Genomic DNA, 17,115 nt, shown 5'->3' on the forward strand with positions numbered 1-17,115 from the left:
TCTCGGATCAGTGGAAGCCCAAGATGGAAAATTAGATGCAGAAATAACCTTTAGAGTGCAGTGTGGACGGAACAATTGGAAGAAGGTATCAGGAGTATTGTGTGATCAAAGTAGGAAGGCAATATCTTTAAGTGTTTGTCCTCACACAGACACACAGACCCTCTAAATCAGTGGTTCCCAACTGTTTTTTATACCCCACACCCCTAGACAATGTTTGATTTATGTTCATACCCCCCATAAAAGTAATATCAAATTTCAAATATCTCATTTTTGAACCACATACAGCACTGCGGGTGAACAATTTGAATTATAAAAATAAGCTATTAACTCAGAACATAAAATACACACACACCTGTTCAACTGCTTGTTAACGTGAAAAACTAATCAGCCAATCAAATGCCAGCAACTTAATGCATTTTGGCATTGTCAAGATGACCTACTGAAGTTCAAACTGAGCATCAGAATGGGTAGAAAGGTGATTTATGTGACTTTGAACATGACATGGTTGTTTCTGCCAGACAGGCTGGTCTGAGTATTTCAGGAACTGCTGATCTATTGGGATTTTCACGCACAACCAACTATAGGATTTACAAAAAATGATCCAAAAAAGGGAAAATATCCAGTGAGCGGCAGTTCTCTGGGTGACAATGCCTTGTTGATGCCAGAGGTCAGAGGAGAATGGCTGGACTGGTTCGAGCTGGTAGAAAGGCAACACTAGCTCAAATAACCATTCGTTACAACTGAGGCATACAGAAGAGCATCTCTGAACACAACACTTCGAACTTTAGAGCAGATGGGCTACAGCAGCAGGAGACCACACTGGGTGTCACTCCTGTCAGCTAAGATCAGGCAACTAAGGCTACAATTCACATGGGCTCACCAAAATTGGACAATAGAAGACACTGGAAAAACTTTACCTATTCTGATGAGTCTCGATTTCTGCCCCCATGAAGTAATAGGTGGCAATAAAACCAAGTCGATGAGCTTTGTCCCCTGATAACACCTGCCCTGCAATTCAAAAACAGACGCACCACACAATTAAAACTGCTGCACTATTACCAGGTCTGACAGCAGGAGAGATGGGCTGAGTGTAAGCAGCAGGTGTTGCATTCAATTCAGTCCCCCTTCTACTGCCCAAATACAAATGTCAATCAAACCTTGAAATCAGTGATGCTTCACAATCAGGGATTGCACAGAAATCAATACCCTTCTCTAGAGATAATGGACTAAATTACATTGACTTAAAAAATAAAGTAATGTGCCTTTACTAATGCTCCGCCTGCAGCAAGGAACCCACGAGAACATGCATTTCTGCGTCTCATTCACAGGTGACAATTGCGTGTACGATGCTTGATTAATGACTAATAAATGACCTACAAATGACGGCACAATTGCACTACGATAAAGTCAGACAGCGTACCTCTCTACCTTCCTCTTTGTCACTCCCCCTGAAATGACTTCACACTCTCCCTGGAGTTGTTGGCATCCCAGGTTTTAAACTGCTCCTCAGGATGGCTCTGCCCCTTCTAACAATGATAGATAGATAGATAGATAGATAGATAGATAGATAGATAGATAGATAGATAGATAGATAGATAGATAGATAGATAGATAGATACTTTATTAATCCCAAGAGGAAATTCACATAATGTGTAGCCCCACCAGACTTTTCATGCCAAAAATACCTCTGCAATTTCCCAAAGATTTCTTAAGCTGCTTGCTTGTTTTTCATGGGTGCCATGCCCTCCATTTCTGTTGCCCGCTCTTGCACACTCTGTCTAAGGCGCATTTCTCCTCTTCCTGCTAGAATCTAGAAGACAAGGCGGTGCTATAATGACATTTTTTGCTAATATGTTGAATTTTATACTTTAATTTCTGATTAGGGCATGGGCTGTTGATTTTTCAAATTTAAAAGATCAGAATGTTTGCAGTTTTTCAAATTTAGTCAATACAAAATAACAGCTTTTCTTTAAAATTTTTAATGCTTAGCTCAGTCAACAAATGACTGAGACTGATTTATACTCAACAGGTATATCCAGGCTGCCACTTCTCCGAAAGACATTGTGATACTGATGGATGTGAGTGGCAGCATGAAGGGATTAAGAATGACCATCGCCAAGCACACCATCACCACTATCCTGGACACGCTTGGAGAGAATGACTTTGTTAACATCATTGCTGTAAGTATTGCATGGGTCCCACTACAGTAGATCAAATGACTTCTCCTCCTATGCTTACAACACTATTAGTAATGCTGCCACCATGGATCTACATGAGCACAATATTTAAATAATTTCAATTGGCATGTATTCATTTTCGGGTTGGAAAATGGATGGATGGATGTTTTCATTTTAATTTCTGTTCTGATCAGTGGTCTTTATTATGTTTTTACAGTAATCGGTCTCCTTGCTCAATCAGGCTTTTCATTTTCCAAATACTCAATTCCATCCATCCATCCATTTTCCACCTCTTATTATGGGGGGGTTTGGGGGGCAACAGTCTTAGCAGTGAGGCCCAAACGTCCCTTTCCCCAGCCACACTTGCCTACCTCATACTGTGGGATCCCAATGCGTTCCCAGGCCATCTGGGAGATACAGTATAATCCTCTCAGCAAGCTATGGGTCTTCTCCAGGGTCTCCTCCCAGCTGGTTGTGCCCTTAAAGCCTCCACAGGGAGGTGTCCAGGAGGCATTTGTATCAGATGCCCAAACCACCTCAATTGGCTCCTCTACTCCAAGCCTCCCCCAGATGTCTGCTCTTCTCACCCTTTCTCTAAGGAAGAGCTTAGCCATCCTGTGCAGAATGCTCATTTTGGCCGCTTGTACCTGTGATATCTTTTTTTTTGGTCATTACCCAAAGCTCATGACCATAGGTGCGGGTAGGGACATACAGTAGATCGAGTAGTAAACTGAGAGCTTCGTCTTCTGACTCAACTCCTCCTTCACCACTACAGATCGGTATAGCGACTTCATAACTGTGCTCACCGCCCCAATCCGTTTGTTTATCTCACCATCCCTTTTCCCCTCATTGGTGAGAAAGACCCTGAGATATTTAAACTCCTCCATTTGAGGCAGTATCTCACCTCCCACTTAGAGAGGACAGAAATTCTCTGGGAATCGCTACCTAATCATGGTGGACTGGTTTGAGTGTCCCTATGACTCTGGGAGCTATGCTGTCCGAAGCAAAAGTTACAGGTAGGGCTTCCCAAGGCAAATTGGTCCCATGTGAGGGGTCAGACAAAGAGTGATTCACAGCCCCTAATAAAACAGCTCCATAAAGATAAAAAGAGTACTCCACCTGGTATAAGGTTACCAGGGCCTCCTCCTGGAGCCAGGCCTGGCAAAGTACCCGCAGGCAAGTACCTGGTGACCAAGCCTACCATGGAGCCTGGTTGGGGCCAGCCTGAAAATGCAATGTGGGACCTACCACCTGCAAGAGGAATAAGGGCCGGGTGCAATGTGACCTGGGCGGTGGTCAAAGGCAGACCGGAATCCAGACACATAAACTGAAATACTCAGTTCAATACAAGTAGTTATTATGTAGCCCACTTTCATTTGTAAATATAGAGTGATGAAAACCTTTTCAAATGTAGCATAATTTTAAAAAAATACACACACAAAAGGCAATATGCACCTAAACACAATGCTGAATACAAAAACACCATGCAAATCCTCGCTGTCTGTGGATTCTGTTCCTACGGATTTGCTTATCTGCTAATACAAAAGTGTAACCCATTTTGCTTATCCATTGGTCTAATCTCAGTTATTCATAGTGATGCATGAGTTTGAGCAATAACAGGTCTGTGATGCCCTAAGATGTCCGAGGCTGCACGCATGCTACACTGAATGGATCAATGTGTGTCCACCCAGAGATGTGAGGTGAAAGTAAGCCATTGAACGTCATTAGTGATGGGGACCGGGGCTTGTGATTGTTCCCCACAAATGAGGAATTCCTAGCAAGTGTGGGCTCTGAGTTTGCACTGATTAAGCCCCTGCCATTTGCACACATCACCTGTCGCTCCTACTGATTGGACAGTTTACTGAGGTCCTTGGATCAGTCCTCTGTTGCAGTTGATTATGGGTCTCTGACGGAGCACCTAAAAGATGATCAAACTTGATTATAGCAGAAGTACAAGTCATAAGAAGGTTTCCGTAGGTGAACCTGCAGATGAATCCTTACCAAGCCTCCAGGGACAAGAGCAGAGGGCTGATGTATTTGCCTGATCCCATCTTCTTCTACCGCTCCTTCCCCTGAGCCATCATCCTGTAACAACCTAACCCCATTTTTCTCATTGGATCAATGCTTCAGTATCTCTTGGTTTTTGTATTCACAGGGTGTTTCAGGAACATAAACCCCATGGATAATGAGTAGTGACTGTATATACTGTTCATATAGTAATCAATAATCAATTTTGCACACTTCATTAATAAATTGTGAGAAGGTTTAATGCTACTTTTTCTTGGATCTTAACTTTGGCTGGTAGTGAGGCTTGTGTGCTCTAGGTTTGTTACAGCTATGTTCTCAGGTGCCACGCAAAAAGATCCCCAAAAAAATCATATTAATAGGAAAGTTTGCCTGGAACAGGGATAGAAGGAAAGCTGTGATTGCCTGTCTTGTAAGCACAGCAACAAAAAAAATGTCAAAAAGCATTGGAGGGTCTAAAACTTAAGGAGGAAAACCAGACTGGGGTCTCATTTATAAAGTTTGCATACTCATAAAAAGAGGCTAAAAAATGTAAACACGCAACTACCCACGCAAATGTCGGGATTTTTGAAAGAACACATAATGGGGGAACTTGCGTATACTTACAGCAACTCTGTCCAATGTGTATATATGATTTCATAGCAACTGGGAAATGACGACACCCTTGATCAAATAAGAAAAAACGCAGCCAAATCAGCTAAATGATGACTCGCATGCATGATAATGCATAACGCCAAATGTATGCTGACGTGACAAACATATTACACCTCAAAAGTGATGATGTACAGACTGTGGTTTAGTTTCCTATTAAAGGAGGCCAATGCTGTGCATTTGCACTGAATAAGTTTTTAGGTTTATATCAGCAGTTCAGTTGTTTTTTGGACGTTCTGCTTCTAAGATGACATATTCAGCATTAAGGATTGACCACTGTGCCTAGTCTTTACTGCAACAAATGTGTTTTATTCCACCTACTGTATATGTGATTACACTCAGCCATGCTCTCCCCTACATGCGCTCTTACTGAATTATACTGGACATTCTTAGAAAAAGGACCTCATAAATATTTAAATTACACCACATCTCCCTTCCATAGAAAAACAAGAGCGTGCATTTTAAACGATAATAGTTACTTCTGCTAAATAACATACCAAGTTTCCTTTCACGTGCTCTTGTCTTTATCAAAATCTTCCTTCATTTTTATAGATCCAGTCTCTGTGGCTTCTAGTTATAATGATGGATGGGGAAGTTGGTGGTGGAGACTGATGTACTGGTGGTGACACTGCGGTATCAAGCTTCTTGCAGGACACCTCTGTTGTTTCCATATCTTTTAAGCAGCAGATGAAGATGCTTTCTATTCTTTCTAACTACGCCTTGGGTCTCTACCACTAAATATGTGTGTTTTGGTAACACTGGTATTTAGTGTCTGAGAATCAGTCAAAAGTGGACTTAAGCTTGCTGTGGGATGTCGCTTATTGATCCAGACAGCATCTTTATGTCTCCTGTCATCCTCTCCTGCTGCAACCAACATCTGGTCTACGACACCTACAACAAACAAAGATGGAATTGGAGACACTGTGCTATGAAGTCTACATTCCATAATTCGAGAAGTCGAATGGCTCCGGTAGATGAATCACGAATGTGGCCCTTGGTAGCACTCTGATATGTTGTTGCTGTATCTCTTGTTCACTTTTTCAGCTCCCACTTTTTGACTGGGTGAGATGTTTCTTATCAAGTGTACCTTACCACAGCACTGTGGACACCATGTCATGTTTGGTGTTAAGGATTGTGACCACTGTAGCAGGTCTTTACAGCAACAAATGTGTTTTATTCAATGCTAATATGATTGCTCTTGTACATGCTTTTCCCTACATGCGCTTTTACTGAATTATCAGAAGCTCTTCAGAACCTTTCACATAATGAATATTTAAATTAAAGCACACTGACGTGCAGACAGAGGTGCAGGTACAGCAATGAGGTGAGAGGTGCATGGAAGACGCTCTGTGAACTGTCACCCATTCTGACTTCTGAAGGCCCATGGCTGGCATTAAAGGGAAACATTTATGAAAGGCTTATGAGGAATAGCATAGCTGGAAAGCAAAGTTGGAAAGCACAGAGATGAGAATGATTAGGTCAGGGGTGGCCAATACGTCGATCGTGATCGACCGGTAGATCGGAAAGGTAGTGCAGGTTGATCGCGTTGCATTAAAAAAAAATGTTTTTAATGTTAGTCTATCATGTATCCTCCCTATGGCATTTGCCACTTGATTGACATACAGGGCGGCCAGTCTGAGATCTCTTTTCTTCTAACACACTGGTCATCCCGCACGCACGATCAAATGCGCGAGCTACTGCAAAACTCCAGCTGTGATCTAGTTAGCCTTCCATTTATATCGACTAAAGAAGGGATTTAAAAAAAAAATTGTTTGGGGAGGGTATGGGCTGGCTGTGGAATTGGAAGAGGATTTTTTTCTCTCACAATGTCACAATCAAAGTGCGTTTGTCTGATATGTCAATCTATCATTGCTATTCCAAAGAAGGAAAATGTGGAAAGGTACTTTCGAACTGTTCATAAAAACTATGAAACTGACTTCCTTCTGAAAAGCGATCTGAGAAAGAGAAAGGAGAGGGAACTAAAATCGCAGTTAATCGGACAGCCGTCATTTTTCACTCGGCTGAATTCAAAAGCAAAGGCAGACACACCAAAGCATCATTTCGGGTGAGTCACTCGATCATTAAGCATAAGAAGTCCTTCCAAGATGGAGAGATGATAAAAGAGGCCTTCGTTGAGACAGATGTCTAGGGAGAAATTCCTGCTGAGATTTCAAGACCCCTGGCCGGAGAAAAAGGATTTTCTCCTTGTCATTAAACATGCAGAATACAAGCAACTTAATAACGATCAATGGCCACCAGATTTGGCATTTTTTTCCGATCTGACCAACATGTTGAATGAGCTTAATTTACAGCTGCAAGGAAAAGAGAACTCCATGTTCAATATGATTAGCTCAGTTAATGCTGTCTAACGAAAAATGCAACATCTGTCCTCAAACCTGCAGCGCCTTAATTTGGGGAACATCCAAAACCTCGCATCAGAGCTGGAGAGGCAATGGAAGGTGTGTGCGCAACTTGACAGCATACGCTACACAGAGCAGATTGAAAATTGTTTGTCAGACTTTGACAAACGGTTTCAAGACTCAGCTTTACTTGAGCCAATCGCGACATTTAAGTGCTATCCATTTACGGAAGATGTTGAGGGTGATTCATTCACATCAAATATTGCAACATTGTTTCACCTAAAACTCCTCTACAGTGGAGGATGAAATTTTGACACTACAGGATGACATTCAGCTGAAGTCTGGGGCTCATGGACAGTTTTGGAACTTACTCACAGAGGAAAAGTACCCAAACATGTGGAAATGTGCTACCTCCTTGACTGCATTATTCAGCTCTACTTATTTATGTGAGTCAGCCTTTTCCCACATGAAGATTATTAAATCCAAATACTGTGGTGACCAAAAATGTATTAAATTGTTATTGTGCCATAAGGGTTATTCAGTTATGCAAGGTACAACAACATATATTTTATGTATAAAGTATACTCAGTATATATATACAGTACTGGTACTGTATATATATTTTATATATATATATATATATATATATATATATATATATATATATATATATAAAATATATATACAGTACCAGTACTGTGCAAAAATTTTAGGCAGGTGTGAAAAAATGCTGTAAACAAAGAATGCTTCCAGAAATATAAGTAATGATTGTTTATTGCTATCAATTTAGAAAAATCTAAATCAAATCAATATTTGGTGTTACTACCTTTTACCTTCAAACCAGCATCAATTCTTATAGGTACACTTGCACAAAGTTAGGGATTTTGTAGGATTATAGTCAGGTGTATGATCAACCAATTCTACCAAACAGGTGCTAATGATCATCAATGTCACACGTAGGTTGAAACACAGTCATTAACTGAAACAGAAACAGCTGTGTAGGAGCCTTAAAACTGGGTGAGGAACAGCCAAACTCTGCTACCAAGGTGAGGTTGTGGAAGACAGTTTCATGTCATGGCAAAATTGAGCACAGCAACAAGACACAAGGTAGTTATACTGCAGCAGCAAGGTCTCTCCCAGACAAAGATTTCAAAGCAGACAGGGGTTTCAAGATGTGCTGTTCAAGCTCTTTTGAAGAAGCACAAAGAAACGCGCAACGTTGAGGATCGTAGACGCAGTGGTCGGCCAAGGAAACTTAGTGCAGCAGATGAGACACATCAAGCTTATTACTCTTCGAAATCGAAGATGTCCAGCAGTGCCATCATCTCAGAACTGGCAGAAACCAGTGGGACCCAGGTACACCCATCTACTGTCTGGAGAAGTCTGGCCAGAAGTGGTCTTCATGGAAGAGTTGCAGCCAAAAAGCCATACCTCCGACGTGGAAATAAGGCCAAGTGACTCAAGTATACATGAAAACATAGGAACTGGGGTGCAGAAAAATGGCAGCAGATGCTCTGGACTGATGAGTTAAAATTTGAAATATTTGGCTATAGCAGAAGGCAGTTTGCTCATCAAAGGGCTGGAGAGCGGTACAATAATGAGTGTCTGCAGGCAACAGTGAAGCATGGTGGAGGTTCCTTGAACGTTTGGGGCTGCATTTCTGCAAATGGAGTTGGAGATTTGGTCAGGATTAATGGTGTTCTCAATGTAGAGAAATACAGGCAGATACTTATCCATCATGCAATACCATCAGGGAGGCATATGATTGGACCCAAATGTATTCTGCAGCAGGACAATGACCCCAAACATACAGCCAAAGTCGTTAAGAACTATCTTCAGCGTAAAGAAGAACAAGAAGTCCTGGAAGTGATGGTATGATCCCACAGAGCCCTGATCTCAACATCATCGAGTGTGTCTGGGATTACATGAAGAGACAGAAGGATGTGAGGAAGCCTACATCCACAGAAGATCTGTGCCAAGATGTTTGGAACAACCTACCAGTCGAGTTCCTTCAAGGCAAAGGAATCTTTGAAGGCAAAGGGTGGTCACACCAAATATTGATTTGATTTAGATTTCTCTTTTGTTCATTCACTGCATTTTGTTGATTGATGAAAATAAATGATTAACACTTCCATTTCTGAAAGCATTCTTTGTTTACAGCATTTTTTCACACCTGCCTAAAACTTTTGCACAGTACTGTATATATACAGTAATCCCTCGCTATATCGCGCTTCGACTTTCGCGGCTTCACTCTATCGCGGATTTTATATGTAAGCATATTTAAATATATATTGCGGATTTTTTGCTGGTTCGCGGATTTCTGCGGACAATGGGTCTTTTAATTTCTGGTACATACTTCCTCAGTTGGTTTGCCCAGTTGATTTCATACAAGGGACGCTATTGGCAGATGGCTGAGAAGCTACCCAACCAGAGCGCGTATTACCTATTAAATAAAACTCCTCAAATATATTGTGAGCACGGGGGCTGTTCGCACCTGTAGAAGATACGGCCGCTCCTCAAAAAACACTGAAAGATTACCTTCACATTGCTCTCTTCCTTGCTGAGCTTAAATGTGGCTGCTTTGTCAAGCGATATGCTTCCTGCATGGTGCTTCGCATACTTAAAAGATCAAACAGCACGTATTGATTTTTAATTGTTTGTTTTTCTACGGAGCACTAGACGATACGGACGCTCCTCAAAAAAAATGCCGAAAGGCTACCTTCACATTGCTCCCTTCCTAGCAGCTGCGTTGTCCGGCGGTGCTTCGCATACTTAAAAGCCAAACAGCCCTATTGATTTCTGATTGTTTGCTTTTCTCTCTCTCTCTCTCTGATATTCTCTGCTCCTGACTCGCACTCCTTTGATGAGGAACATATGTTTGCATTCTTTTAATTGTGAGACGGAACTGCCATCTCCGTCTTGTCATGGAGCACAGTTTAAACTTTTGAAAAAGAGACAAATGTTTGTTTGCAGTGTTTGAATAAAGTTCCTGTCTCTCTACAACCTCCTGTGCTTCTGTGCAAATCTGTGACCCAAGCATGACAATATAAAAATAACCATATAAACATATGGTTTGTACTTCGCGGATTTTCACCTTTCGCGGGGGGTTCTGTATATATATATATATAATATACAGTAATATATAGCATTTTTAATGTAGGTAGATCATTTTGACCTGGTCATTTTAAAATTACCTCACAAGCCGAAAAAGTGTGGGCACCCCTGGATTAGGTGAATGTGTGGAGTGTCATGGAGTGAGAAGAATATTAATGCTGAATTAAGAGAAAGACTTGGAGTGGAACTGATATGTGTTTGGTAGTGTGATGAAACAGATTAAGGTGATTTGGACATGTGGAGTGAATGGCAGAAGGTGAAGAGGTGAACTAAGATAGAGGTGGAGTGAATGAGGCTCAGAGGAAGGCTGCCAAAGATGTGCTTGGAAAAGAATGAACCTCACACAGAGTCAAACAGATTAGGGGTTAAGGGGTTACCGACTAACCTGAGTAATCCCAGATGATGATGATGATGACAGGTAAACAAGCCAACGTAAATTGAAATTCACGCTTTCAGCATTCCTGGAGATGTCTCACAGGGATACTTAGGAAACACTTGATCCATCGAGTAACCCAACCATTTCCTCGATCTATCAAACTTTTAGACAAGTTGGGATCTGCAGCATACCTCAGCATTAATGAGGGCATCAAGCTAATAAAATGTATGGAGCAACTAGACAGAGCTTTGTGTATCTGGGATCATCTGAAAAAGGTCCTAACACTAACTACAGAAGTTTTGTCACCTTTCGTGGTTTGTCTTAGTAAATTGTAAACTATGCGAGTAAAACACAGGGAGTTTATTTTCTAAACAGGAGGTTGGTTTCATTCTGACAGGCCACAGGAGGCATTTGAGAGGAGCACTTCACAACCAACGATAAATTGTATTTTGATCCATTATAGTTTGTAAATGTCCATGTGTGATCATTTTCGTTTCAGACTTGTGTCATTACAACAACAACAGTTTATTTCTTGCATAGCCCAAAATCATTACTGTAGTTGGTAGTGTCCTCTTCTTGATGCTTCTATCGAGAATGATGCCAAATAGGTCAGATTCATTTTTCAGACGTTAAGCTATTATTGGAGCAGTAAATGCATTTTCCATAAACAAATGCCACCTTCATCACTGCGTAGGCAGGTTTGTATTTTTTTCCTGTCAATTTTGAAAGCTTTGATCCTGGATGAGCAAGAAGCTTGCTACCTCTACAGCTGCAATGTTGTCAGAATTTGAGAATATGTTTACAGGAGTATGGAGAACCACTGCATTTTTTTCACATGAGCGAAACATCAGTCTGAATCCAAATAAACACTTTCTAAAGTTTGAGGTGACTGCCTTTTGGCACTGTTGGTTCTAAGTGAAGATTTTTCTCCAAAGGACAGGCAAAATCAGATCATGTTCTGGCCTCTTCAAATGAACTTATCTGCATTCTGTCTTGAGTGTGAGGAGACACCAGAAGTCAAATCTTTGAAAACTGAAAGTTAAAACAAGAAGAATAATATTTTAAAAATGACATACCTAATGAAGGTCAAGCACCGTCTTCACCCTTGTACTAACTCTTAATATTGTGAAGTTGTGAGATTTACATCCACTCACACTGAACACTGGCTTTTTCTATAAATAACATGCCGGGATACTAATATTACGTTGTGTGGGCCTGCCTGCTAAAGAGATGAGCTGTACCAATTAAGTAGTTTTTCATTTCTTTACTTGTTTTCCAGTACAACGATTATGTTCATTATGTGGAGCCATGCTTCAAAGGGATTCTGGTTCAAGCGGATTTAGACAATCGAGAGGTAAGGAAATTATTTCTTTCAGGTAAGCTGTGATGTTTGTCAGCATACCACAAAACAATTCGCTATCTTTATGTGGCAGGTTAATTGTATCTAGTACTTGAAAATTAAAAATAGAAGTATATGGTGGTAATGAAAGCATAAGATGGTCTATAAAGTGATGACATCACTGAAACTAAAGATAGATAGATAGATAGATAGATAGATAGATAGATAGATAGATAGATAGATAGATAGATAGATAGATAGATAGATAGATAGATAGATAGATAGATAGATAGATAGATAGATAGATAGATAGATAGATAGATAGATAGATAGATAGATAGATAGATAGATAGATAGACACTTTATTAATCCCAAGGGGGGAATTCACATACTCCAGCAGCAGCATTCTGATAAAAATAATATTAAATTAAAGAGTGATAAAAACACAGTGCAAGGTAAAAACTGCAAGGTGGAGAGTGCAAGGCAGGTATACAGACAGACAATAACTTTATATAATGTTACCGTTTACCCCCCCGAGTGGAATATAAAGAGTCGCATAGTGTGGAACGATCTCCTCAGTCTGTCAGTGGAGTAGGACAGTGACAGCAGTCTGTGGCTGAAGCTGCTCCTCTGTCTGGAGATGATACTGCTCAGTGGATGCAGTGGATTCTCCATGATTAACAGGAGTCTCCTCAGCGCCCGTCACTCTGCCACAGATGTCAAACTGTCCAGCTCCGTGCCTACAATAGAGCCTGCCTTCATCACCAGTTTGTCCTGGTGTGAGGTGTCCCTCTTCTTTATGCTGCCTCCCTAGCACACCACTGCGTAGAAGAGGGCACTCGCCACAACTGTCTGATAGAACATCTGCAGCATCTTATTGCAGATGTTGAAAGACGCCAGCCTTCTAAGGAAGTATAGTCAGCTCTGTCCTCTCTTGCACGGAGCATCAGTATTGGCAGTCCAGTCCAGTTTATCATCCAGCTGCACTCCCAGGTATTTATAGGTCTGCACCCTCTGCACACAGTCACCTCTGATAATCACGGGGTCCATGAGGGGTCTGGGCCTCCTAAAATCCACCACCAACTCTTTGGTTTTGGTGATGTTCAGTTGTAGGTGGTTTGAGTCGCACCATTAAACAAAGTCCTTGATTAGATTCCTATACTCCTCCTCCTGCCCACTCCTGATGCGGCCCACAATAGCAGTGTCGTCAGCGAAGTTTTGCACGTGGCAGGACTCCGAGTTGTATTGGAAGTACGATATATATAGGCTGAACAAGACTGGAGAAAGCACAGTCCCCTGTGGCGCTCCTGTGCTGCTGACCATAATTTCAGACCTGCAGTTCCCAAGACGTACATACTGAGGTCTGTCTGTAAGATAGTCCATGATCCATGCCACCAGGTATGAATCTACTCTACTAAATATAGGCAATTGAACAGGTGGAGCACGGTCATCTACTATATAATAAAAGACTGAAGTCTGTGTGTCAAGTCCCTACCGAGCAATCTGATTGGTCAGTTTGGTGTCAGTTTGTTCTATGCTTTAATTTCAGAGTACAGAGACTAGAACTGGTTTGGTTCCTGGCCCGTGACAATACTCTCTTTCTTATTTTGCAATTTTAGCAATCATTCACATTGCCACTAGAAATGCTAGACCTGCAGCTCAAAGTCTTCTCTTCACAGTTGAATGTGACACTTGCTTACTTTGACCACTTTCCTATATACTCTACACCCACACTCATATATATATATTTACCATATAGTAAAACTCTAAGGTCCATGTGTCCATTCCCTTGGAGCAATCTGATTGGTCAGTTTGGCCTTTGTGACACAACGAAAGAGGAAGTGCAAGTGTGAGCCACACGAGGAGGAGTAAAGGCGTACAATGAGAGAATTGCTTTCAGAGATGGAAAGTATAAAATGACAGAAGCAGAGAAAGACACACATGGGTAAAGATGAAAGGTGCTTAAAGTACACGTAGGATGAGAGATATGAATTATTTTTAAATTATTCTATTACCTGTCTTCGATAAGTACTGTGGCTAGTAAAATACAATTTATTTATCTAAAGCCCTACCACACTTTGGCTCTCTTCCTGCTTACTATTCTGTTTTTTTCATTTTTGAAGGTAAATAGTATAATGTGAATATTAATATAGTGGAATCTCGGTTTGCAAGCATAATTCGTTCCGGAAATGTGCTCGCAGTCCAAAGCACTCGTATATCAAAGTGAATTTCCCCATAAGAAATAATGGAAACTCAGATGATTCGTTCCACAACCCAAAACTATTCATATAAAAATGATTAATACAAAATATAAAGTAAAAATACATAAAACAAATTAACCTGCACTTTACCTTTGAAAAGAATCATGGCTGGTGTGAGTGAGTTTCTAAACTCTTGTGGGATTCCACCCAACGGGACGACACATGGAAGAGCGTCCCAAAGCAATCGCAGTCTCCCAGCGCTGTAGCAGTTCGCTGTAAAATCGAATCCGAAAAGATCGTGGACATGCTATAAGCGCCTGCCATCGCTGGGTGATAAAAAGGAACAAGGAACATTATAAATGCGCAGGGCACAGTACTAGTTGGCCACGACCCTACCTGACTGCTGTGTCTGTGTATAGGAGAGTGGCAGATCCCGCTACAATAAAATCCCGCTGTTGCTGTTTCAAGCTGAATAAAGCTGGTGTTGCTAAAGTACTGAGACTCAGCTTTGTGTTTTGGGGTGCAAGACTGGGACTCACACGTCACAGCACACACACGTGCACACACATACACACACACACACACACAGAGTCACAATGCTGTAGTAAACAGTATACGCTCATACAGATGTTGACTATATAAGTGAGGCACGCTGACTCAGACAGAGAATAGAAGACAATTGCCCACAATCCCGCAGCAAGAGAGAGAGAGAACCACCATCAGCTCAGTTGTGATCACATGATGCTCAGCAGACAAAGCGTATACATACTACTCGTATTGCAAGACCTCGCTCGTTTATAAGTCAAAATTTATTAAAAATTTTAGCTCGTCTTGCAAAACACTCGTAAACCAAGTTACTCGCAAACCGAGGTTCCACTGTATTTGAAAAAACTGTGTCATATTGTATTTGCCTTTGAAGTAATAAAAACTTAAAATGTTTAAAGTCTTTGCCTGTACCTACTGTATTTGACACCTAATCATCGGTTGTTGCTTTGTAATCTGGAGCACTTGGTTTCAAATCTCAGGTTACCCCATTAATAATAATAATTTAAATATATATTGTGGTCATCCGAGGGAATGACAGGCTGATACACGGATACCTTTTGGGGAGCCAACCTAGCTGTCCCCGTTTAGTCAAAGGGTTAAACAAAAAATAATGCACAATGGCATATAAATGAAACACAAAATACTGCCATCAAAATAATGTCGCTATCTCAATTATAATCGCTTAGTCCATCGTTAGGTTAAAGCAGAGCTTCTTTGCTCTGGTCGCTAGAGTAAGAAGTGATGTATCCTTCCAGCTGCTCGTGCTTTTATGGCCCAAGGACTGGAAGGAGTCAGTTGCCCTCATTGGGTGGTTTGCTGGCACTGTGGCCGAAGATGTAAATAAGACAGTTAGTGGCAGTGCACTCTCTTGGTCCAGGGTGGTATCACACACCAGGTTAACCCTCGAACACACATGTGTGACAATATATAAATAATGTCATTATGTGTTTACAAGAAGGCTGCAATGTTCAATAAACAAAGACAACAAAAAGCACAAAGAAAGAGGGACGTAAGGGCTAGCAAACCAGGTGAACAGAGTTTCCTAAGTGTATGACCTGATCGAAACAGACAGGCTTACCATTGTGCCTATTTTACTAAACAGGCATTTCACTATACTATTAGAATAATAATTGTATGTTTTATTTTTTCACACTTTTCAAGGCAGTAAAGGACACATTGCAAGATAATGCCGTAAATACATCCATCCATCCATTATCCAACCCGCTGAATCCGAACACAGGGTCACGGGGGTCTGCTGGAGCCAATCCCAGCCAACACAGGGCACAAGGCAGGAACCAATCCCGGGCAGGGTGCCAACCCACCGCAGGACACACACAAACACACCCACACACCAAGCACACACTAGGGCCAATTTAGAATCGCCAGTCCACCTAACCTGCATGTCTTTGGACTGTGGGAGGAAACCCACGCAGACACGGGGAGAACATGCAAACTCCACGCAGGGAGGTCCCGGGAAGCGAACCCAGGTCCCCAGGTCTCCCAACTGCGAGGCAGCAGCGCTACCCACTGCGCCACCGTGCCACCCCTGTAAATGCATAACATAGTGAAAAAAATACAACAGAAAATAATTAAACAGGACAAATAAAAATAACAAACTTCAAAGAGGGATAAAAAGTATACAGTAGACTTAGAAGGTATTCAGACCCTGCCACTTCCTGCATACTTTATTGTGTTGTAGATTTAATTTTAAATGGATACATTTGCTATGTTTGCCCATCAATCTGCACTCAATAACCCACAATGACAAAATGAAGACATATTTTCAGAAAGTTCTTCAAATGTATTAACAATCAAAAACTGAAATCTCTCATTCATATAAGTATTCAGATCCTCAATTCAATATTTTACAGAAGCCCCTTTCACAGAAATTCCAGCTTTGAGTCTTAATGGGTAAGTGTCTCCAAGCTTTGCACACCTTGATTTGGCAGTTTATCTCATTCTTCCTAGCAGATCAATTCAAGCTGCATTAGATTGGATGGGAATTACCTGTAAACAGTCATCTTCAGGTGCCTCATGTATAAACAGTGTGTATTCCCGTTTCCACGCTCTCATCACGATGTATAAAAACAAAATGGCGTAAAAAACAGCAGTCACCCAGCATCAAAGCAGTGCTACTGTTTCTGTGGTCTACTTTTCTTTTTTAGATTCACATCTATGCGGCGTGTTTTATCAAATACACTGAAATTAATTGCATATCGTTTATACATTTAGTTCACTTGATTGTAAACATTCTGTAACAGTATAATGGTGCACAGAATGGCCAGACTATTCCAACTTATCATGGCTGCTTTAGTGTTGTTAAAAG

General features: G+C 41.2%; 1 protein-coding gene across 1 annotated transcript in view; it reads left to right on the forward strand.

Moving 5' to 3' along the window:
- Nucleotides 1-17,115, forward strand: part of cacna2d4a (calcium channel, voltage-dependent, alpha 2/delta subunit 4a) — a 791,862-nt gene that overhangs the window by 198,253 nt on the left and 576,494 nt on the right. The window contains exons 8-9 of the mRNA XM_051921543.1: nucleotides 2,030-2,180; nucleotides 11,983-12,057. Coding sequence (XP_051777503.1) covers nucleotides 2,030-2,180; nucleotides 11,983-12,057 — 226 coding nt within the window. The remainder of the gene's footprint in view (nucleotides 1-2,029; nucleotides 2,181-11,982; nucleotides 12,058-17,115) is intronic.

This window comes from Erpetoichthys calabaricus, chromosome 18 (genome assembly GCF_900747795.2).
Source record: "Erpetoichthys calabaricus chromosome 18, fErpCal1.3, whole genome shotgun sequence".
NCBI classification, from domain to species: Eukaryota; Metazoa; Chordata; class Cladistia; order Polypteriformes; family Polypteridae; genus Erpetoichthys; species Erpetoichthys calabaricus.